A 23,537-nucleotide genomic window follows, 5' to 3' on the forward strand; every position below is an offset into this window, starting at 1 on the left:
TTATATTTATATATAGCTCCCCTATTCTTTAAATTGTCGAGCTAAAAACTCCAAAGCAGACAGAACTATTAACAGTTTACTGCAATTAAGTGTAAGCCTTACCAGAAAAAAAAACTATGAATCAACGGGTTGCAAGTTTGACCCCTGGGTTAAGCAATGTGTCTAAATCATTCATCATTTTCTGACTCATGTTTGAGACTTGCCAATTTATACCTGGGAGCAAATCAATACTAGTACGTATTCCAGAAAAAAATATTCAGGTTAAATTAGGTCTACTTCTAATATACTACTGAAATACTGCGACAAAATGTTGTTAAACCATAATCAACATACCATTGGGTATTTGAAGATCTATATTTTTGAGAGTTAATTCTTTGGTATCTAGGTCCCAGGAGAAGGCACCCCCAATCACCTCTACAGCATACTGGGAATCACACTCCTGTAGTTCCTCTATAGACACGCCACTTGGGTGCCGACGTCGGTGGTGCTGGTTGTGATGATGATGCTGATCCATCGCAGACAATGTCACCGCTACAATATAAATATATACATGTATTTAACTGAACACTTGAATCAAATTAGTTAATTGCAGGTTAACCCTTACCATGCTAAATTTCTATGATGAACTAGTCCATCTTTCAATTTGGACAGTACCATTAACTGTAAAAAGGGGTGCTAACCAAAAAGAAACTGACTGAATGGCGAACAGTGCAGATCAAGATCTACACTGGCCGAACAGAATCAATCATGTCAAGCATGATAAGGGCTAAAGCTTATCTTACTATTTGAGCACCACTGTACAAAAAACAATGTTGGGGCTTTGCAATCAGCAAGGATCCAGATCATTGCATATCATAGTGTTTGTTTATCCCCGCATCTATTCATGTTTGTTTGTAGATAAGTTTATTTACAGTCGCCAGCGGTAACCCATATGGGCGACTCCTCCAGAAGACTAGTGGGAGGATAGTGCAAGATACAAAAGACGCTCCAATTCCAGAAGCTTCCCTGGTTCTTTGGCGTGCCAGTTGTAAAGCACAGGACTCTTATCCCAATGCTAGTAATTTTTAGTTGGAAGAAGCGGGGCCTCAAACCCACGACCTCTAATTTCGTAGTCAAGAATTAAAAGTACAGCTTGTACAAAAGACTACATGTACACCGTAACCTTTATTTTGGTAAAATGGAGAAGAAAGTTTGCTTGAGGAATGGAATGAACTGTTCATCCTTACTCTGCTCAATTTCTATAATGAACTTGTCCATCTTCCAATTTGAACAGTACTATTAACTGTTAAAAGGGGTGTTTACCAAAAAGATACTGCTGAACTGGGAACAGTGAAGATTATGATCAGACTGCATGGATGTGCAGGCTGATCATAATCTACACTAGTCACAAAGGCAGAATCAATCATGTCCAGCATGGTAAGAGTTAAACTATGAAAATATAGAAAGGATCAGATTTTGGGTTACTGTTGTCAGATACAACTAAACTTTTCGACAAACTATAAACCACTGCCCTACTGAAGCAGTCTGGTTTCAATACTATTGTACATACATATTTCATTTATATGTTTTATGTTATTTCTGCTGAAAATACTTTAATTTTTCTTTAAAATTAAATTCTCTTTTCAAATAAAGTAAAAGTTTCATCTTGCACGCAAAAACAACTGATATACAGTGTAAATGCAGTTCAGCTGTATTTTCTGTTTATGCACATTGTAAAGGTAAAGTTCAGCTGAATTTTCTGTTTATATACATTGTAAAGGTAAAGTTCAGCTGTATTTTCAGTTTATGCTCTGTGTAAATGTAAAGTTCAGCAGTATTTTCTGCTTATTTACAGTGTAAATGTAAAGTTCAGCTGTATTTTCTATTTATATACAGTGTAAAGGTAAAGTTCAGCTGTATTTTCTGTTTACATACAATGTAAATGTAAAGTTCAGCTGCATTTTCAGTTTATATACAGTGTAAAGGTAAAGTTCAGCAGTATTTTCTGTTCATATACAATGTAAAGGTAAAGGTCAACAGTATTTTCTGTTTATATACAGTGTAAAGGTAAAGTTCAGCTGTATTTTCAGTTTATGTTCAGTGTAAAGGTAAAGTTCAGCTGTATTTTATGTTTATGTTCAGTGTAAAGGTAAAGTTCAGCTGTATCTTATGTTTATTTACAGTTTAAAGGTAAAGTTCAGCTGAATTTTCTGTTCATATACAGTATAAAGGTAAAGTTCAGCTGTATTTTATGTTTATATACATTGTAAAGGTAAAGTTCAGCTGAATTTTCTGTTTATATACAGTGTAAAGGTAAAGTTCAGCTGTATTTTGTGTTTATACACAGTGTTAAGGTAAAGTCCAGCTGAATTTTCTGTTCATATACAGTGTAAAGGTAAAGTTCAGCTGTATTTTCAGTTTATGTTCAGTGAAAAGGTAAATTTCAGCTGTATTTTATGTTTATTTACAGTGTAAAGGTAAAGTTCAGCTGAATTTTCTGTTCATTAACAGTGTAAAGGTAAAGTTCAGCTGCATTTTCTTTTCATGAACAGTGTAAAGGTAAAGTTCAGCTGTACTTTATGTTTATTTACAGTGTTAAGGTAAAGTTCAGCTGCATTTTCTGTTCATATACAGTGTAAAGGTAAAGTTCAACTGCATTTTCTGTTTATGAACAGTGTAAAGGTAAAGTTCAGCTGTATTTTCTGTTCATGAACAGTGTGTAAAGTTAAAGTTCAGCTGTATTTTATGTTTATTTACAGTGTAAAGGTAAAGTTCAGCTGTATTTTACTTTTATTTACAGTGTAAAGGTAAAGTTCAGCTGTATTTTCTGTTCATGAACAGTGTAAAGGTAAAGTTCAGCTGTATTTTCTGATTATATACAGTGTTTCTGTTAAATTAAGCTGAATTTTCTGTTCATTATATTCACTGCGTCCAGTCATTAATAGTAATGCCACTTAATATGAGTTAAAAATAGTGCTCAATTGTGGCAGCATTCACACAAGTCAGGTACGGAATCCTTTAAATATCGGAGGTACTTTACAGAAATGAAAGAAATTTCTATGTGCATATGGTAGAGAAAGGATAACACTACGACACTGCAGAAGTTATTTAATTGAGGAAAGGGCTATTTCCAGTAACAGTCATGTTTTATTAAACATATAATCAATTGTATAATAAACTGGAATGCATAAATTTAGAGAGATCAATAATATGGCTTAAAGCAATACTTTTCAGATGAGACCCAATTTAGAGTTGCTGGCTCTGAATCATTTGCCTAAACCTTTGCATCAAATTTCAGCCTGGATAATAATTAATTTATGCAAGGATGTCATTTACAGTGTGGAAGTGCGTCCCTTTCGTCACCCTATGAAAACAGGTTTTTCCTTCAATTCTTATAACCGCAAAGGATTTCTCATCTAACTTCCCTTCCATGAAGATTACGGCATTTATATTCAGCAGTACCTTTACCTCACACTAGGCACTATAACCATAAACTGGAATAAATGGTTAAATACTGAGCTAGTCCTAATTATTTCACACAAAGAAAGAGAGATCACTCTATGTACGATTTAAACAGCAATTATGCTAAGCATGGAAAAATCATTAGTGAATAAAGTAATGCATATAAACTAGCAACTAATTATATATTTTGAGATGGAAGCTGACAGGGGATAAATTATTCTGTATATGGCGAAAATGCACAGATAAAGCTGCCCCCTTTTCTCTGCTCCTGAAATATAATGAAAAAAACCTCTGTCACCTACAACAACAAGAGGACCATGATGGTCCTGAATCGCTCACCTCTTCCCACATGATCCAGTTTTGAGTATGACATCGTTTTTTCTATTATTTGACATAGTGACCTAGTTTTTGAGCTCATGTGACCCAGTTTTGAACTTGACCTAGATATTATCAAGATAAAAATTCTGACAAATTTTCATGAAGATCCATTGAAAAATATGGTCTCTAGAGAGGTCACAAGGTTTTTCTATTATCTGACCTATTGACCTAGTTTTTTAAGGCACGTGACCCAGTTCCAAACTTGACCTAGATATCATCAAGGTGAACATTCTGACCAATTTTCATGAAGATCCATTCAAGGGTATGGCCTCTAGAGAGGTCACAAGGTTTTTCTATTTCAAGACCTACTGACCTAGTTTTTGATCGCAGTTGACCCAGTTTCAAACTTGACCTAGATATCATCAAGATAAACATTCAGACCAACTTTCATACAGATCCCATGAAAAATATAGCCTCTAGAGAGGTCACAACGTCTTTTCATTATTTGACCTACTGACCTGTTTTTTGAAGGCACATGACCCACTTTCGAACTTGACCTAGATATCATCAAGATGAACATTCTGACAAATTTTCATACAGATCCCATCAAAAATATGGCCTCTAGAGAGGTCAAAAGGTTTTTCTATTTTTAGACCTACTGACCTAGTTTTTGACCGCACATGACCCTGTTTCGAACTTGACCTAGATATCATCAAGATGAACATTCAGACCAACTTTCATGAAGATCCATGGAAAAATATGGCCTTTAGAGAGGTCACAAGGTTTTTCTATTATTTGACCTACTGACCTAGTTTTTGACTGCATGTGACCCACTTTCGAACTTGACCTAGATATCATCAATATGAACACTCAGACCAACTTTCATACAGATCCCATGGAAAATATGGCCTCTAGAGAGGTCACAAGGTTTTTCTATTATTTGACCTACTGACCTAGTTTTTAAAGGCACGTGACCCAGTTTCAAACTTGACCTAGATATCATCAAGGTGAACATTCTGACCAATTTTCATGAAGATTTCATGAAATATATGGCCTCTAGAGAGGTCACAAGGTTTTTCCATTTTTAGACCTACTGACCTAGTTTTTGACAGCATGTGACCCAGTTTCGAACTTGACCTAGATATCATGAAGATGAACATTCAGACCAACTTTCATACAGATCCCATCAAAAATATGGCCTTTAAAGAGGTCACAAGGTTTTTCTATTATTTGACCTACTGACCTAGTTTTTGATGGAACGTGACCCACTTTCAAACTTGACCTAGATATCATCAAGGTGAACGTTCTGACCAATTTTCATGAAGACCTTGTGAAATATATGGCCTCTAGAAAGGTCACAAGGTTTTTCTATTGTCAGACCTACTGACCTAGTTTTTGACCGCACGTGACCCAGTTTCAAACTTGACCTAGATATCATCAAGATGAACATTCAGACCAACTTTCATACAGATCCCATCAAAAATATGGCCTTTAGAGAGGTCACAAGGTTTTTCTATTATTTGACCTACTGACCTAGTTTTTGATGGCACGTGACCCAGTTTCAAACTTGACCTAGATATCATCAAGGTGAATGTTCTGACCAATTTTCATGAAGATCTTGTGAAATATATGGCCTCTAGAGAGGTCACAAGGTTTTTCTATTTTTAGACCTACTGACCTAGTTTTTGAAGGCACATGACCCAGTTACGAATGTAACCTAGATATCATCAAGGTGAACATTCTGACCAATTTTCATGAAGATCCATTGAAAATTATGGCCTCTAGAGAGGTCACAAGGTTTTTCTATTTTTAGACCTACTGACCTAGTTTTTTGACGGCACGTGACCCAGTTTCGAACCTGACCTAGATATCATCAAGGTGAACATTCTGACCAAATTTCATAAAGATCCCATGAAAAATGTGACCTCTAGAATGGTCACAAGCAAAAGTTTACGGACGCACGGACGGAGGACGAACACCGTGCGATCACAAAAGCTCACCTTGACACTTTGTGACAGGTGAACTAAAAAGCAAACCTATTTCCTATGTTGTAGAAACAACTAAAATATTTAAGTAATAATTTATAGCAAAATCGTGTTTTAATACTATTTATACATGATGGGCGGTTATACATCTGGCATAATTATTTCACGAGGGCACAGCTTGGTGATAACTGAGGCAGTAGATAGGAAGATATAGTGAAATAGAGAAGCTTGCTAAAACTTTAACCTGAATGCAATGCCAATGGTGACGGCAACACAAGGGCAAGTAAAGCAGGTATCCTTATTCCTCAAATCGTCAGGCTTAAAACTAAAAACTCCTGTTAGGGCTAGCATGCCATGTCCGCTCCAACTGCTGGTCCAAGGGTGTGATGTAATCATTATTTTTGTCAAAATACAATCTTAAACCAAGTCAGCATTCAAGGGTGTGATGTTACATACTTTTATCCTAGTACAATCTTAAACCAAGTCAGCGTTCAAGGGTGTGATGTTACATATTTTTATCCTAGTACAATCTTAAACCAAGTCAACAATATTAAATGATTTAACACTACAAACTTAAGATACAATAACCTAGCTTTAAGACTTACTTATGCTGTTCTAAAACACAACATTGAAAAGAACAAACAATATTATATTAATTCAAATAGTATTTTGCATAAATAACTAATAACATTACACCACTATCTTTCTTCATAAATAACTAACACTCTTTCAATATGCAATAATAATAACAATTCAAAGGATAAAATACATTTATACAAAAACTCATGGTATCATTCGTAGAAAATAGAAAAAAATTCATTAAAATAACTGTTGCTATGACAACAACAATTTTACATGGTTTGGTTATATAAACATTCCCTTCATTTAGTAGGATAATCACATAATACAAATTCAGACACACACGTAGCACACAAACATAAAAACAAACACTCAAACAGAAAGCATTCAGAGAAAAAAAAAAACTTTTTAGGGCAACGGTTATTAAATTTACTCTCTGAAATAAAACAGTGCTTTTACTGATAGATTTTATCTTGGCAGTAGGAGAAGGGGAGTGGGTGGGTTTGGGGCAGGGGGTCAGGCTTCAATGGTATTTCAGTGACCTAATGGTAGGCAGTCAACCTGTGCTTCAATACTCTGTTAGGATAAAAAAAAGTTTTCACGGAAATATTTAATCAAAGTGATCATGGTAAAGCTTGGTGGGTAAACTTACCAGAGTGTCGTCTTGGTGATCCTAGAATTAAACACATCTATAAGCCAGTCACCTGGAGTTTGGTTGTCAAAATGCAGATTAAGGATTTTAGAATTTTTTTTAGATTCTATTTTTGCCTTACTGACAACATGTTTCCTAAGTTAGGAGGACGCTGAGCATAAATATTTCCTATTAAAATAAAACTATTTATATTAACAGTCTGTAAGTGAAGCAAGTTGAAATGTAACTTATATTTCTTAGTGGAGTTTAATCATGGTGTAGATAAATCAAGAGTTAAGATGGTCCATGATGTGACTGTCAACAGAATTTTTCTTCTTTGACAAATTTTGACTTCTTGACAATGATAAAGTAAGCTAAATTTAGTAAAACTGCCTCTCTTAATGTGATAAAATGACCACAATACTTCAACACGATATACCCTCAGCACTTAGAACATATCATTGAAAGTTGCAGTTTATAAATGCATGCATCATGGTTCATAGAAAACTGAAGTCATTATATGTCCCGGGGGTTAAAATGAATGTCTTTTATTAAAACTCTTACAATATGAAGGGGGAAAAAAGCACGCAAGAATTTGCTATGAGAATATTCTGTTAAACTGTTCATCAATGCCTAAAGAAGAATTTTTCTTTCAGTACTAAGGTATGTTAATGGGCATGCTACAAAAAAGCTATAGTTGAGAGTACAGAATCAAAGAAAATCACGCCCTGCACGCTTACCAGAGTGTCGTCTTGGAAACCCTAGAATTAAACACATTTATAAACACACTTCAACATCACATACATGTAACACTACCTACATTACATAAACAACAGAACTGTAATCTGTAATAGATAGCCAACAGACTTTTTTCATTCTTCAGAAAAAGTCATGGCTGCATTAAAGTAGTGGACTTGTATTTATATAATTGGCAATTTGCGTGCCATTACATACCATGTATTTATAATTGGCATGTTGCAAGCGATTACTTACATCTGTATGCTATTTTGGACATTCTTTGGCCGTTAATGCTGCTCATAAAAGCACATGACTTTTCTTTCTAACAAAGGAATGTCACAAACGCATACATCATACATAAATACATTAATTAATGGAAACTGCCAATTGTTATTATGAGTCCACTACCTCTAAAGTAATCCATTCATAGGTCATGTATTTAGATCAGGTTTTCTCACATTTAGTAGGACTCAGTTGTAAATTTTAAAAACACATGATATGACATACATAAAACAAGAGGGCCATGATGGCCCTATATCGCTCACCTGTTAACATTGCACTTAAGGACAAGTCTTCAAGGTCAAAAGATCATAACAGAAATCAATCAAAAGAATTATGAGAAAATATAGTTGAAATTTTCTTTAAGTAACTTTAAAAACAAGATTTGAAAACTTTTTGTACAGGTCTACCAGGCAATGCTACATGTCAAATATCTAAGCTCTTCTGGTTTATTTTTAGAAAATTTTGAAGATTTTTCTACGTACAATCAAGTAACCCCATGGGGCAGGGTCAATTTGACATCAGGGGTCATGATTTGAATAAATTTTGTAAAAGTCTACTAGGCAATGCTACATGTCAAATATCTAAGATCTAGGCCTTCTGGTTTATTTTTAGAATTTTTTTCAAAGATTTTCCTATGTAAAATCAAGTGACCCCTAGGGCGGAGTCAATTTTGACCCCGGGAGAAAAGGTTTGAACAAATTTTGTAGAGGTCCACTAAGCAATGCTACATGTCAAATATCTAGTCTCTAGGCCTTCTAGTTTATTTTTAGAAAATTTTTGAAGATTTTCCTATGTAAAATCAAGTGACCCCTGGGGCGGGGTCAATTTTGAACCAGGCGGTCATGATATGAACAAATTTTGTAGAGGTCCACTAGGTAATGCTACATGTGAAATATCTAAGCTCTAGGCCTTCTGGTTTATTTTTAGAAAACTTTTGAAGATTTTCATATGTAAAGTCAAGTGACCCCAAGGGCGGGGTCAATTTTGACCCCCAGGTCATAATTTGAACAACTTTAGTAGAGGTCCACTAGGCAATGCTACATGTCAAATATCTAAGCTCTAGGGCTTCTGGTTTTCGAGAAGAAGATTTTTTTAATATTTTCCTATGTAAAATCAAGTGACCCCTGGGGTGGGGTCAATTTTGACCCCGGGAGCCATGATTTGAACAAATTTTGTAGAGGTCCACTAGGCAATGCTACATGTGAAATATCTAAGCTCTAGGCCTTCTGGTTTATTCTAAAAAAAATTTTGAAGATTTTCCTATGTAAAATCAAGTGACCCCTGGGGCGGGGTCAATTTTGACCCCGGGGTCATGATTTGAACAATTTTAGTAGAGGTCCACTAGGCAATGCTACATGTCAAATATCTAAGCTCTAAGGCTTCTGGTTTTTGAGAAGAAGATTTTTAAAGATTTTCTTATGTAAAATCAAGTGACCCCTGGGGCGGGGTCAATTTTGACCCCGGGGTCATGATTTGAACAAATTTGGTAGAGGCCCACTAGGCAATGCTTCACACCAAATATCTAAGCTCTAGGGCTTCTGCTTTTTGAGTAGAAGATTTTTAAAGTTTTTCTTTTCGGTTGCCATGGCAACCAGTGTTCTGCATGGAATTCAATTCTTTGAACAATTTTGAAAGGGGGCCATCCAAGGAACATCCCTGTGAAATTTCATCAAAATTGGCCTGTTGGTTTAGGAGGAGATGTTGTTTAAAGGAAAGTGTGGACGGATGTACAACGGCCGGCCGGACGCCGGACGGTGAGCGATCACAATACCTCACCCTGAGCACTTTGTGCTCAGGTGAGCTAAAAAGATGGAGGGACTGCCTTTAGTAAAAACATATAAATTCCAACAGCCTCATTACTCAACCAAAAGTCTTTCATGAAGTCATTTTTACAATTATAATCAACAGTATCTGGTACCATGTGATGAAATCCAACTTGTGGATATTTAGTTTAACCCTGACCCTGCTATATTTCTATAATGAACTTGTCCATCTTTCGATCTGGACAGTGCCATTAACTGTTAAAATGGGTGCCAACCAAAATGATACTGACTGAATGGCGAACAGTGCAGATCATGATCAGACTGCATGGATGTGCAGGCTAATCATGACCTGCACTGGTCGCAAAGGCAGAATCAGTCGTGTCCAGCATGATAAGGGTTAAATTAAATTTTTAGCTACATTGTGATGAAAGCTGTAAGCTTATATGAACCACTATAGAGTCTGTGCTTCCTGGTCAAACCAGTACTGTTATCCTATGAGGTGTGATCATTTATCCTGTCACTTGCAGTATTTTCGACCCTGATACCAGGGTGCCGTATATCTTTTTTGATATACCGTCAGTTGATCATGTGACCAGTGATATACGGTCAGCTGATCATATGACCTTATGATCGATATTGTTGTCATAAGAAATTTTGCATTGAAACCATCACCAGTGTGTTGGAAATGTCCAAACTAAAAAAATGAGTGGTCAAATAATGAGTTTTTATTCAAAAACGAAGAAGTTATTGCGATTTTGTCGGTGATTACATCATTATATAAGTGACGTCATTACGAATATGACGTCATTAAAACGGTTGTCACACACTTATTTTTGTAAAATGAACTGCCAAATATCGGAAAATTAAGTAATGACAAGATAAATAGAATGATAGGTTAGTGCCTAAGATGGAGAAAGTTTATCTGGCTCGGCTCCTGACGTTATCAGATTCGCCTTCGGCTCACCCGATAACCTCATCTACGGCACTAACCTATTATTCTCTATGACTGAAGTTGGGCCAAAACTTACAACCTTCGAGTCGTGCCAAATTATTTTGAAAGAAATTTGGGTGAAAAGAAAATCATTGAGTTGAAACACATAATCATTTGGATTACAAGATATAATATGGACTATTAACCGAAAGAAGCTACATCATCACAGACTGTCAGACTGAAAACGAGGCTAATAAGCATTTTCTCTCACATAATTTGGTTGTGCAAACTATTAACATTCCAGTGTACAAGTGCATAAAGATAAAAAAGAAATCAAAGCATAACAAGCTCAGTGTTTCAAATCACAGAAACCCTTTTTTGGGGGAAAATGGCCTAAATATATATACTTTAATACAATATACAGATCATTTTTCCCCCAATGAGAGTTTGTTACTGGTCCCTGTGTCTTTAATGACTGTAACATTTTTGCATTTAGATGAAACCAGTCATAAGATCATAGAAGTGTGATCCAATTACAGCTGTTATTTAACAAAAATCGGTTGAAACCCAACCAGTACTTTTTAACTGCAGAATAACCCAAAAAAAATCAATAAATTAAAATAATTTAGAGCTCTAACTTTGCAGAATTAGTAAAAGGGACAATCATAATAATTATGCCTGGTTCTGCTCCTCAAAACAAATACTGTGAAATCATTAATATTCATGGGGGACTAATTTTCGTGGATTTCGTGGTTGAGTCAATCCACGAAATTTAATCCAAACGATCAGTAAAATTCCTATTCATTTTATGTTAAAAAGTTGAAATCCACAAATACATATCCCCATGAAATTTTATGCCCACGAAATTAAGTGATTTTACAGTAACAGTGCAACCAATAACAGAGCCTACAAATAATTAGTTTTGTGATATGCATATGATCACTAATACTTTTGAAAAAAAAAGCTGCGGCTACCATTAAAAACATTCTATATGTGTGAAAAAAATCACAAATTAACTTTTCTCTAAAGCCTGGTAACTCTAAGCTAAATTAATTTTGAGAGTGTAAGAGTTACCTGGATTGATCAGATGTTCTGTATTGTACTCCAATAATGAAGAGCTGCTATTTTGTCTGGAGTGTCTAGCAGAAAAACCGCCAGGAGCATGTGAATTATGACTGGCTAAACTACACATACTTGTGCTCAGGCCGTCGTTCTTGTCTTCTGCAGACAGCAAATGTAGCTGAATATGCTGAAAATATAGACAAAATGTTTGCAAACTCCAACACTGTGTTACTTCCCCTTGACACTCTAGTAAACACTGTCACAGTGTATAAATTGGGCTGAATTTCAGCCAGTTTATATCTTCTTTTCTTATATGAATTTTGTTATCAAAACTGTATACATCCATAGTTAAATATTATATATTTTGTTTCTTTTACAAGTAAAAAAACTGACCAAAAAAAAACAAGAGCTCTCTGTTTAATATTATCCTTAATGTTAAAATATCTATAGAGTTTCAATCCAGTATCTGCATTAGTTTTGGAGATAGTAACTTGCATGCAAAACTTTAACCAGAAGTTTTAAGTTCGAAAGGACACATAATTGGACCAAAATGCATGTCAGAGATATGGGACTTGATGCAATCAACTAGTTTTATTACCCCAAAGGAACATGTGAAGTTTCATTTTAATATCTGCATTTGTTCTGAGATAGTAACTTGCAAAACTTTAACCAGGATTTTCTAAGTCCAAAAGGGGGCATAATTTGCTCAAAATACATGTCAGAGTTATGGGACTTGACCCAGTGAGGTTGGTAATTGACCCAGAAAAGGAAAAAACAAGAGCTGTCTCCATAGGATGACACATGCCCCCGATGGCACTTTGAATGAATAGTTATGGCTGAAGTTAGAGTTTAGGACCTTTGACCTACGGACATGGGTCTTGCGCGCTACACGTCGTCTTACTGTGGTACACATTCATGCCCAATAATTTTAAAATCCGTGCATGAATGACAAAGATATGGACTGGACACGCCCATCAATGCACTATCATGAAATATGACCTTTAACGTCTAAGTGTGACCTTGACCTTTGAGCTACAGACCTGGGTCTTGCGCGCGACACGTCGTCTTACTGTGGTACACATTCATGCCAAGTTATTTGAAAATCCATCCATCGATGACAAAGATATGGACCGGACACGAATGCACTATCATGAAAAATGACCTTTAACGTCTAAGTGTGACCTTGACCTATGAGCTACGGACCTGGGTCTTGCGCGCGACACGTCGTCTTACTGTGGTTCACATTCATGCCAAGTTATTTGAAAATCCATCCATCGATGACAAAGATATGGACCGGACATGAAAATTGTGGACAGACGGTTCAAAAACTATATGCCTCCCTTCGGGGGGCATAAAAGTAAGTTTCAAAGCTATGCCTTTAAATGATAGCTGTACGTACTTGCATGCAAAACTTTAACCAAGGTGTGATGCTGACACCGACGCCAGGGTGAGTAGAATAGCTCGACTATTCGTATAGTCGAGCTGAAAAAAATACAGAAATACTAAATTTTCTTCATTTTCTGGCACTGTGACAAGGTGGTAACAAGAGCTGTCCGTAAGACAGCACGCTTGACTTTTCTCAGTACCTGACTCTGAATTAGAGCTTTGCCATTAAAAAAAATTCTAAGTTAAAAAGGGACATAATTCTGTCAAATTTCAAATCAGAGTTATGGGAATTGTGTCTCCTGGTGTAGGCTTTGATAGTAAATAACTATTTTGAGTTTAAAGTCAAAAGCTTTAATAGTAACAGAGATATCTGATTTTTAACAAAACATTCTGAGTTAAAAAGGGGCATAATTCTGTCAAAATTCAATCACAGTTATGGATATTGTTTCTCCTGGTGTAGACTTTGATGGTAAATAAGTAATTTAAGTTTCAAGTCAAAGCTTTGATGGTAACAGAGATATCTGACTTTATCATAAACTTTAACCAAAAATTCTAAGTTAAAAAGGGGCATAATCCTGTCAAAATTCAAATCAGAGTTATGGGAATTGTGTCTCTTGGTGCAGACTTTGATTGTAAATAACTATTTTGAGTTTCAAGTCAAAAGCTTTAATAGTAACAGTGATATTTGACTTTATTAAATTTTTTAAAAAAATTCTAAGTTAAAAAGGGGCATAATTCTGTCAAAATTCAAATCAGAGTTATAGGGATTGTTTCTTCTGGTGTAGACTTTGATGGTAAATAAGTATTTTAAGTTTCAAGTCAATAGCTTTGATAGTAACAGAGATATTTGACTTTATCAAAAATGTTAACCAAAGCTGACGCCGACGCAGACACCGACGCCGACGCTAAAAATGTAAAATTTACAATTAAATGAAAGTATTTTGAATATAGTGAAAGTGCTTTGTCTGTAGATTATGGCAAGTGTTTGATTTGCCAGGAATTGCAATGCATGTTGACCTTTTATGATCACATGGCTTACTGACAGGGATGACCGACAATGTTCTGGAACTAAGGTTGAAAATTTATTTTATTATAGTTTACTGGATACTGTGGATTCATTTATATTCGTGGGGGACTAATTTTCGAGGATTTCGTGGTTGAGTCAATATACGAAATTTACTCCCAATGAAAAAGTAAAATTCCCATTCATATTATGTTCAAAAGTTGAAATCCACGAATTCAAATCCCCACGAAATTGCTGTTTTGACCAAAACCACGAAATTTCATGTCCACAAAATTAAATGATTTTACAGTATACTTTTTTTTCCGAATTTTTTTTTTCACAAATGATTTCAGACAAACATTTAAGATAAACAACAGAAATGATATCAACCTTTAACCAATTACAATTTGGTTGAGGAAAATACAAAGTACAAGACTGTCACTGCCACCATATATTCTAAACTTTGCCTTATTTCATTCTTTTGAAAAATAGTTCTCCTCATGTTATCATGCAGAAGCCAGAAAACTAGCTGACTTCATTAAAATTACACTTCCAAGCATAATCATCTCTGACACACACCAACCTATAAAAAGTACTTGTTCAACTGGACAAAAGACTATACATGTAACTACTGTTCTCTTACAGAGATTTTAGTAAATCATAGTTTTGTTTCACTGGATCCAGATGTAAGTTAAACATCTTTCTAAATGCATCCTTAGGCTGTAGTAGGAACTTCTTATTGTACGGATATTTTAATGTTTTGTTGCAAAATATCTGAAATTTTACCACTTTTTTTACAGGGAAATGTTCCTTTTGTGCATTTAAGATATCTTAAAAGTTTAAGACAAAAATCATGATTCTAAAATTTTCAGGATTCCAAAACAAATAAAAATTACGATGGAAAAAAAACCCATTCTACGAACTTTTGGACTATTCACTCAAAACGAATCAAGATATTTTGCAAGTTTCTATTTCTACCCTTGATATTATTCAGATTGGTGTATAATGTGAATACTGTCCTGCTATTAAAAGAGTAATCATGGAAAAACCTTGTTACGAAAAAGATTTATCAAACAGCCATCTTTCCACACGGTTTATCAATCTAGTTATTCATGTAAATCTTAACACTGTACTTGAAGTACAAACCTCCGGATCATATCCTGTCATGTCCTCTGGTAAACTCCCTGTTCCTGTCTTGATGGTATCACTAAATCCTTGCAGCCCCTCCACTTCCGGGGCCAGAAAATAGGGTATAAGTCTCTTGGCACTAACATTAGCCATAATTAACGTGGAAGTCATCAGTGAAAACAAGACGAGGGGTATATAGAGAATGTTGAACAATGCCAGGGTGGATAAAGCTTTCCCTGCTGTCAATGGCTGTTCCTCGATGTATGGGTATAACACAAATGTCTGGAAATAAAATCATAGAACAACTGGTAAGAACATCAACTTTGTGGCTATTGCAGGAAATGGTGAGACTGAGATTTCTTAAGTATACAGTGAAAAATCTGTTTCGTGGTTTTGCTATGATTTGTTCTATTAAAATATTTTGGCAAAATGTTGAATCTGTTGTCTTAAGTACATATACCATGTATATTTTAACAAAAACTTGTCAAATTTTTCTCAACTTTGAATTCCAAAGGGCTGAAACTAAAGAATTTTAGCAAATACAAAGTTGTCACTAAAAACAAGTGTTTAACAGTAACCATAACTGAATAGAATGTACAGTTATCTATTGTTCTCTTGCCAGATAAGTATCACTTTGTTAGAGTGAAAAGACAGACAGACAGGCGGGCAGGCAGGCAGACAGGTTCCTATAAAACCTTAAGCAATTTGGCAAAATAAACTGTAAGCAGGGAGACATAACAATCATTATTTCTTTCTAACCAGCAGTGGATCAAACTATGATGAGCATACTACTAGGCACCTGCAAATCAACTGTGGAATTTCCACACCTACCACTAGGTGCTATCGCCTAGGAAATCAACTGTGAAATTTACACAACTTACCCAAATAGTCTACTACTAGGTGCTATCACCTAGGAAATCAACTGTGAAATTTATATGAATGACCAGAGTAGCCTACTTACCAGTAAAGTTGCTAGAGCTGGGACAGCAGTTCCAATAAAAGCTGAAATAAAGGAAATTGTTTATTCAGAAATGCTACAAAATGCCTACAAAATGATTTAATAATTATCTATTCTACACCCTCTATTCCTAGAGTGCTCAGCTTATCCCAGTGCTCAACGTAAACCTTATAAAGTTTTCTCTATATTCTTGAAGAAAATTCAATCATTTCTTTCACCGTTAGTTGGAACAACAAATATTTGAACATTTATTGACAAAAAATATATCCTTATCTGTGTTTTGATTGATCACCTGTGTTTATTGCACTGCGTCAAAAAAAAGTGCTGACCTAAAAATATTATGAGACAATGCATCTATATCCTGCAATGTTTCATGACTCTATGTCAAATACTTCTTGATATACCTCAGACACAATCTTTAGGCCCTTTATGCATATTTTAGATATTCTCATTCATCAGGCCCCAATTTCACGAAAAAACTTAAGTAATTACTTAGTTAAGTCTGTTATTTCAAAATCAAGCTATTGCTTAAGCTATTGTTATTTAATGTTGATTTTTCTAAACCAATGTATTTATAGCTAAATTAAACAATGATTAGTAGTATTTGTCTGCAGTACTTATTTCAGTCACACAAATATCATATATTTCTATTTAAGCACGATATAACGAACTTAAGTATTTGCTTAAGTATATTTCTTATTTCTATACTTCATTTTCTGTAAAATTCAGAATTGTTGTGCTTTGATCTATGAAATAGTCATGTACGGGTCTGATATAGATGAAAAAGTCAACATTGAAGATGCATAAAGGGCAAAAACAAGCATTTGAAATAACAGACTTAGCTAAGCAATTTTTTAAGTTTTTTCGTGAAATTGGGGCCAGATGTTAAACATGGTACAGGGGAACCATGGTAGAGCTCTGGTATGTGAGAATGATTTTTGACTAAGTAATGGGCCACAATCGAGGTCTGATGGAGTGAAATACCAAACAAAACCCATGGTGCATACTTCACAAGCTATACAGTAATCCTCATTATCTTGTAATGTTTCATGATTCTAGGTCAAATACTTTTTGTGATACGTAAAACAAAAACTTTTAGGTCACCCTTTATGTATATTTTTGACAAAGTCAAGAGCTATAACCCTAGCCTGGTTGAGTGAATCCTAAACGTAACCCCAGGTGCACAACTTCATATAATGAATAACAATCCTATCATGTTTCATGACTCTAGGTCAAATACTTTTTGAGATACCTGTAATACAAACTTGTACACCCAGTATGTGTAATTCTAACTGTCATGGGTCGTAACTCTGGTTATACTGAGTGAAATTGCAACTTCACATGCTAAATGACAATCCTATGATGTTTGATGACTATAGCTCAAACACTTTTTGAGATATTCATGACACAAATACTGACAGACGGACAGACATCCAAATGGAGGGACAAGGGTAATTTTAAGTGCCACCACCAAAAATGTTTGGAGGGCACAAAAACAGTTTGTGTTCTACAAACCATCAAATATTTTCATTACACCAAATATAAGTTCCTTTTTTGTCAGTATGGAACAGATTTACATGTTCCAAAAATCACTTCTTTCTGAAATATATATTTTTCTTTTTTACCCCCTATCAAAGCCATAATTTATAAAGACTGGGTCATAACTTATGAATGAAAATATAAAAAGAAAGTTCTGTATAAGCTTTGATTCATTGCAGAGAACAACTCAACATGAAAATACACCGTGCACTGGTTCATATCAAAGGCTAGATAATGCATGTAAATTATGATTAGTGCAACCAAGGTTCAGTTTTTACATCAAATATTGATGAAGATTTTTCAAAAACTGTTTGTTTTAGAATGGGGTTTCTTTTGAACAGGAAATTTTGACATGGATCTAATGCTATTTACTATTTAAGTTATGTAACAGTGATCAATGAACTCCACCTGGATTTCCAACAATTCTATGAATTAACTTACATGAATTAAGAGCGGACGACAAATTACTTCACACATATAGTCACCTGTCATGTCAACTCATGGTTTCTTGATAATCAGTTATGTACTCTACCTAGTGAGCTCCCTTGGTAGGCTTAAGTCAGTAAAATGGTAGGTCCTTGACAGAAAAGCATTTCACTCAAGAAAATGATCAAATAACAGAAATGCTTACTAAACATGGCTCTAAAGACTGCATTTTTGAGCAGGAACTTTAACTCTGTCTTTCTTGCTTCGTTAATGCCCTTGGCAATGAATGTTTCCCATGCCAGCAACTTTATCACCTTGATTCCTTGTACCATTTCGTTGCAGCGTTTTACACGCACATCTGCTCGTTGCTGTAAATGAGACATGCAATCTGATTATTTCTCTACCGTTGCAGTGTGGGAGATCATTGGACATTTTTATGCCAAAAACAGTTAATTATCAAATATATTTATTCTTACAAATATAAAATTATGAGTGTTAACCCTTATCATGCTGGACACAATTGATTCTGCCTTTGCGACCAGTGTAGATCATGATCAACCTGCACATCCATGCAGACTGATCAAGATCTGCACTGTGTGCCATTCAGTCAGTATCTTTTTGGTAAGCACCCCTTTTATTATAATAACAGTTAATGGTACTGTCCAAATTGAAAGATGGACAAGCATATTATAGAAATTTAGCAGGGTAAGGGTTAAACGAAGTTCCCCTTTGTCATCGACTAATACTATTTCTTTTAAACATAGGCAAGATCTTCATTTTGATTTTTCAATACAAGTGAATACAATATAAATTATCAATTTAACTTTATATATTGTAAGAAATTAAGTTATGATTTTCAACAACAAGTTAAACTCTTTGAAACTGATCATAAAAGAGATATGGAGAAAATATAGTTTATATAAACAAGATAATGTCAGAGCAGACAGTGCCCGTATCTGAGGAAACTTGAGCTAACATTGGAGTGATTAATACCCCCATGTGGATGACGACTTTGGACAACAGCTGGGAGTCTTCTTCTTTCTTGGCGTTCACCAACAGTTGGAGTCAAATCCATTTTGTAATAAATATAATAACAGAGATAGAGTGAAAGTGCCTCAAAACATTAACCAGAACTTTTAAGTATAAAAGAGACATAATTCATGGAATATTTCTAATGCACCTTGTGTCATATAATGTTTGCAATGATGCGAAACAACTATTTCAAGTTTGAATCAAAGCCAGCTAATAATAACAGAGATAGAGAGCAAGTGATTCAAACCTTTAACCTGACATTCCAAGTAAACGAACCTTTAACCTGACATTCCAAGTAAACAGACCTTTAACCTGACCATGGTTCATACAGACCTTCCAAAAAAAAATTCAAGTAGTTTTCAAGGAGTTTTCAAGTAGTTTTCCTCCATTTTCAAGGACTAAAATGGGCGCAATGTCACTGTTGCTGAGACATGAAATAACCAATTTAAATCCAATTTAGGACAAAATTAAACAATGTAACACAAGATTTTACCTTCAACGCATCGCAGATAAATTACACAGTGTGAAAATTACTTGAAAGAGCATAAAACCTGTAAAGTACAGTACCGTACTGTACTATCGCCGACTCCGTGGCAGGCCCTAATGGCGGTAACGGTTGGGGTTTTTTCGTTGTTTTTTAGTTTATTTTGGTCCGTTTATAATGTTTGTCCGTTTTCACTTCGCACCCGACAAATTTAAGGACTATTTGCCATCTTTTGTACATTTTTTCCTAAATTCAAGTAGTTTTCAAGTAGTTTCTGACTGTTACAAAATTCAAATAGTTTTCAAGGAGTAGGCATCAAATTCAAGGACTTTTCATGGCCTGTGCGAACCATGCTGACATTCCAAGTAAACAGACCTTTATCCTGACATTCCAAGTAAACAGACCTTTAACCTGACATTCCAAGTAAACAGACCTTTAACCCGACATTCCAAGAAAACAGACCTTTAACCTGACAGTCCAATTAAACAGACATTTAACCTGACATTCCAAGTAAACAAACCTTTAACCTGACATTCCAAGTAAACAGAGGGCATAATTTATTATACACTGGTGCCAGAATTATGGACCTTGTGTCATATGGTTTAGGCGACGATATGGAAGAATAATAAAATCCATTTAGCATTAACAGAGATAGAGGGAAAGTGCATCAAAGACAGAAAGTGCATCAAAACTCTAAACATGAATTCTATTTGAAAAGGGGGCATAATTCATTAAATATTGATGCCAGAGTTATAGACCTTGAGTCATATGATTTGATGATGAGGAACAACTAAATGAAGAAAATTTATCAGAACTTTAAAGTGCTTTGAAATTACTTTGAAACAGATAGACGTAAGATAGATGTAAAGTTATCATAATAGCTATATATTGTATAAAGACTATACCATGACTTTTTTCTGAGATGATGACATTCCTCGACCAACATATACTTGTGCTGGGGCAGACAGTATAATCAGTAGCCCCCCTAACACAGCACTGATACCCAGCTTGAAATACATCAGTAACATCGCTATAGCAACCTAAAAGAAATAAGCACTATATCAGCACTATATCAGTAAGGACATTTCTATACAGATGTACTGTAAAAGCAGAAATTTTCGCGGGGGTTTAATTTTCGCTATATTTGCAAGGCCCTATATCTCGCGAAAATTAATCCTGGCGTAAATATTCACTACTGATATTATTCAAATTAAAGTAGGATACAATTTTTACAATTTCGCGAATGTTAAACTTCGGGAACATACTCCAAATTTCAAATTCACGAAATTTTGACCCAGGAAAATATGTGCTTTTACAGTAATTAACACTGTTTACATCAATCACATGTCATACCTTTATTTGCTTTAACCCTTATCATGCTAGACATGAATAATTACGCCTTTGTAAACAGTATAGATCATAGATCATGATCAGCCTACACATCCGTGCAGTGTGATCAAGATCTGCACTGTTCGCCACACAGTCAGTATCTTTTTTTGTAAGCATCCCCTTTAACAGTAAACAGTACAGTCTAAAATGAAAGATGGACAAGTTCATTATAGAAATTTAGCAGGGTAAGGGTTAATATTCTTCTTATGAGTTTCATGTGAAGATTATCAATCAGACATTCTAACAACTTTGACTGACCACCATAAAAGTTAGTAAAATTTCAAAGGAGTTTAAAGTTTACACACATACTGGGATACTCTTCATTTTGAGGCAAAGCACCTCCTTTTTGCCTTTTGTATACAGGGTTTTACAATTTTTGCTGTTTTTTAGGTCACAGTTAACAAAACTGCATCTTTAATGCATCTTTAATACCAACTTTCAATTGTAGAAAACCCCTGGTGCCAATCCTGACATTATCTGAGACTTGAACGCAACATTCTTCTGCATGCCTCATGTGCAAGAATTCTACAGCCCTATTTAAGGTTCAAACCTACAACAGTTTGTGGCAAGTCATTCAAATATAGCTACCTTAACTACACTGTAACTGGCAACGGAAGTTCCATTAACCTTTAGCCTGATGGCGGCAAGTGATTTTGCCTTTGCAGCCAGTGCAGACCAAGATCAACCTGCACAGGATGAACATGGTCTGCACTGTTCGCTATTCAGTCAGTAAATTTTCAATGAACACCTCTCTGATTAATAAATGGTACTGCCCAAACTAAATGATGGATCAGATCAGTCCAAAGTCTAAAGCCTGTAAAGGTTAAAATAATACAGGGTAAAAAATTGGAATCCTCAATTTGTATACCCTACTTTTTCACATAAAGCTTCCTACTAATTCTGCAAAGCTCTCAGAAACAAGACGTATACATGGTAGAATCCTTTAATTTTGTGCGCATGAACTTCTGCTATTTTTGCTAATAAAATTACTTTGTGAGAACAGGAATAAAAATTTGTAAATTTCAACTACTGAAGATAAAACAAATGGGAATTTTGTGTTCAATGAGATTGAATTTCATTGACTAACACAATTACAAAATCCACAGAAAGTAGTCCCCCATGAACATGTATGTGTTTACAGAATATTTGCACTCACTCAAACAAAAAGATGAAATTGTTGACCATAAAATTTGTGCAATGAATGATGGTGTATTTTATATCTAGCAAACAGTATTTAACCCTTATCATGCTGGGTACGATTGATTTTGTCTATGCGACCAGTGTAGATCATGATCAGCCTGCAAACCTGTGCAGTCTGATCAAGATCTGCACTGTTCCCTATTCAGTCAGTATCTTTTTGGTAATCATCCCTTTTAATAGCTAATGGTATTGTCCAAATTGAAAGATGGACAAGTTCATTATAGAAATATAGCAGGGTATGGGTTAAATACCTGTACAGGAGTGGCCCAGATGTAATGTATAAAGAAGAACTGCATCATAAGAAATGTAGAATCCATTGACATATGGTTCACTATCTGGCCTATCGTTGTTTTCCCATTTGTTATAGTAAGAGTGGACAACCTTAGTGCTTTACTATATACCATAGTCTGAAAATATAAAAATATATATTTAAAAGAATAGTGTTTGTTGGGAATTAAGTCACAATGATATAATTTAGATCCTACTCATACTTTAGTCATCAATTTTTTTTCTATAAACTTCAATAAAATATGAATGATTTTGAGAGGGAACACTACTTTTTCTGTTCTGTGATTTTTATCAAGTAATATGCCCAAGTTTTGTAGTCTAAGTATTGTGCAACTTTTGCAGTTCAATATTGTTCCGCCAAATGAATGAGTGCATATTTCTTGATACAAAGCTTATAATATTTTTCATTTTACATAATTTTTCATCTACACTTATCATTATTATAGAAATGATAAACATTTATTCCTTAGCTTGAGTAAAATTGAAAAATAGCCATTAATGAACTTTTTAATGTGAGAGCACACCCTGAAAAAAATGATGTCACACATGTCATGCACCCCGATATAAAATATTCATGTCAGTATTACTGGTACTGACGTATCAGGTCTTCTTGTAATCATGTGGAAATTGAAAATACATAATATATAATATGAAAATAAAAATAAGTTGCTAGATAAAACAGAAATTACCTGGATAGCTGACCTCAGTCTAATTCCCTGTCTTATAACGAAATAATGGTGGTTCTGTAACAAGGTATGTTGTACTATAGTAGCTAAAAACAGCACCATGCACAGACAATATCCATTGGTAGCAAATGTACCAACCGTTACATAGTACTCTATCGGCTGTAAAAATCAAACACAAAAACACTGTTAAGATTGATCTGCCGCAAACCTTTATATTTTCTGACATAATTCATATCACATTTGTTTCAAAATTTTTTCTTCTTCTCAAAATGCACATTTTAATACATT

General features: G+C 34.9%; 1 protein-coding gene across 2 annotated transcripts in view; it reads right to left on the reverse strand.

Moving 5' to 3' along the window:
• Positions 1-23,537, reverse strand: part of LOC123535331 (ATP-binding cassette sub-family C member 8-like) — a 70,537-nt gene that overhangs the window by 41,892 nt on the left and 5,108 nt on the right. The window contains exons 5-13 of one of the 2 annotated variants that reach the window (XM_053518953.1): positions 23,253-23,408; positions 22,527-22,682; positions 20,592-20,726; positions 18,376-18,538; positions 16,209-16,249; positions 15,266-15,529; positions 11,743-11,917; positions 7,695-7,715; positions 334-531 (exon numbers count right to left, since the gene is read on the reverse strand). In XM_053518953.1, the coding sequence (XP_053374928.1) occupies positions 334-531; positions 7,695-7,715; positions 11,743-11,917; positions 15,266-15,529; positions 16,209-16,249; positions 18,376-18,538; positions 20,592-20,726; positions 22,527-22,682; positions 23,253-23,408 (1,309 nt within the window). The remainder of the gene's footprint in view (positions 1-333; positions 532-7,694; positions 7,716-11,742; positions 11,918-15,265; positions 15,530-16,208; positions 16,250-18,375; positions 18,539-20,591; positions 20,727-22,526; positions 22,683-23,252; positions 23,409-23,537) is intronic. The other variant, XM_053518954.1, reaches the window with a different exon arrangement.

This window comes from Mercenaria mercenaria, chromosome 12 (genome assembly GCF_021730395.1).
Source record: "Mercenaria mercenaria strain notata chromosome 12, MADL_Memer_1, whole genome shotgun sequence".
Lineage (NCBI taxonomy): Eukaryota > Metazoa > Mollusca > Bivalvia > Venerida > Veneridae > Mercenaria > Mercenaria mercenaria.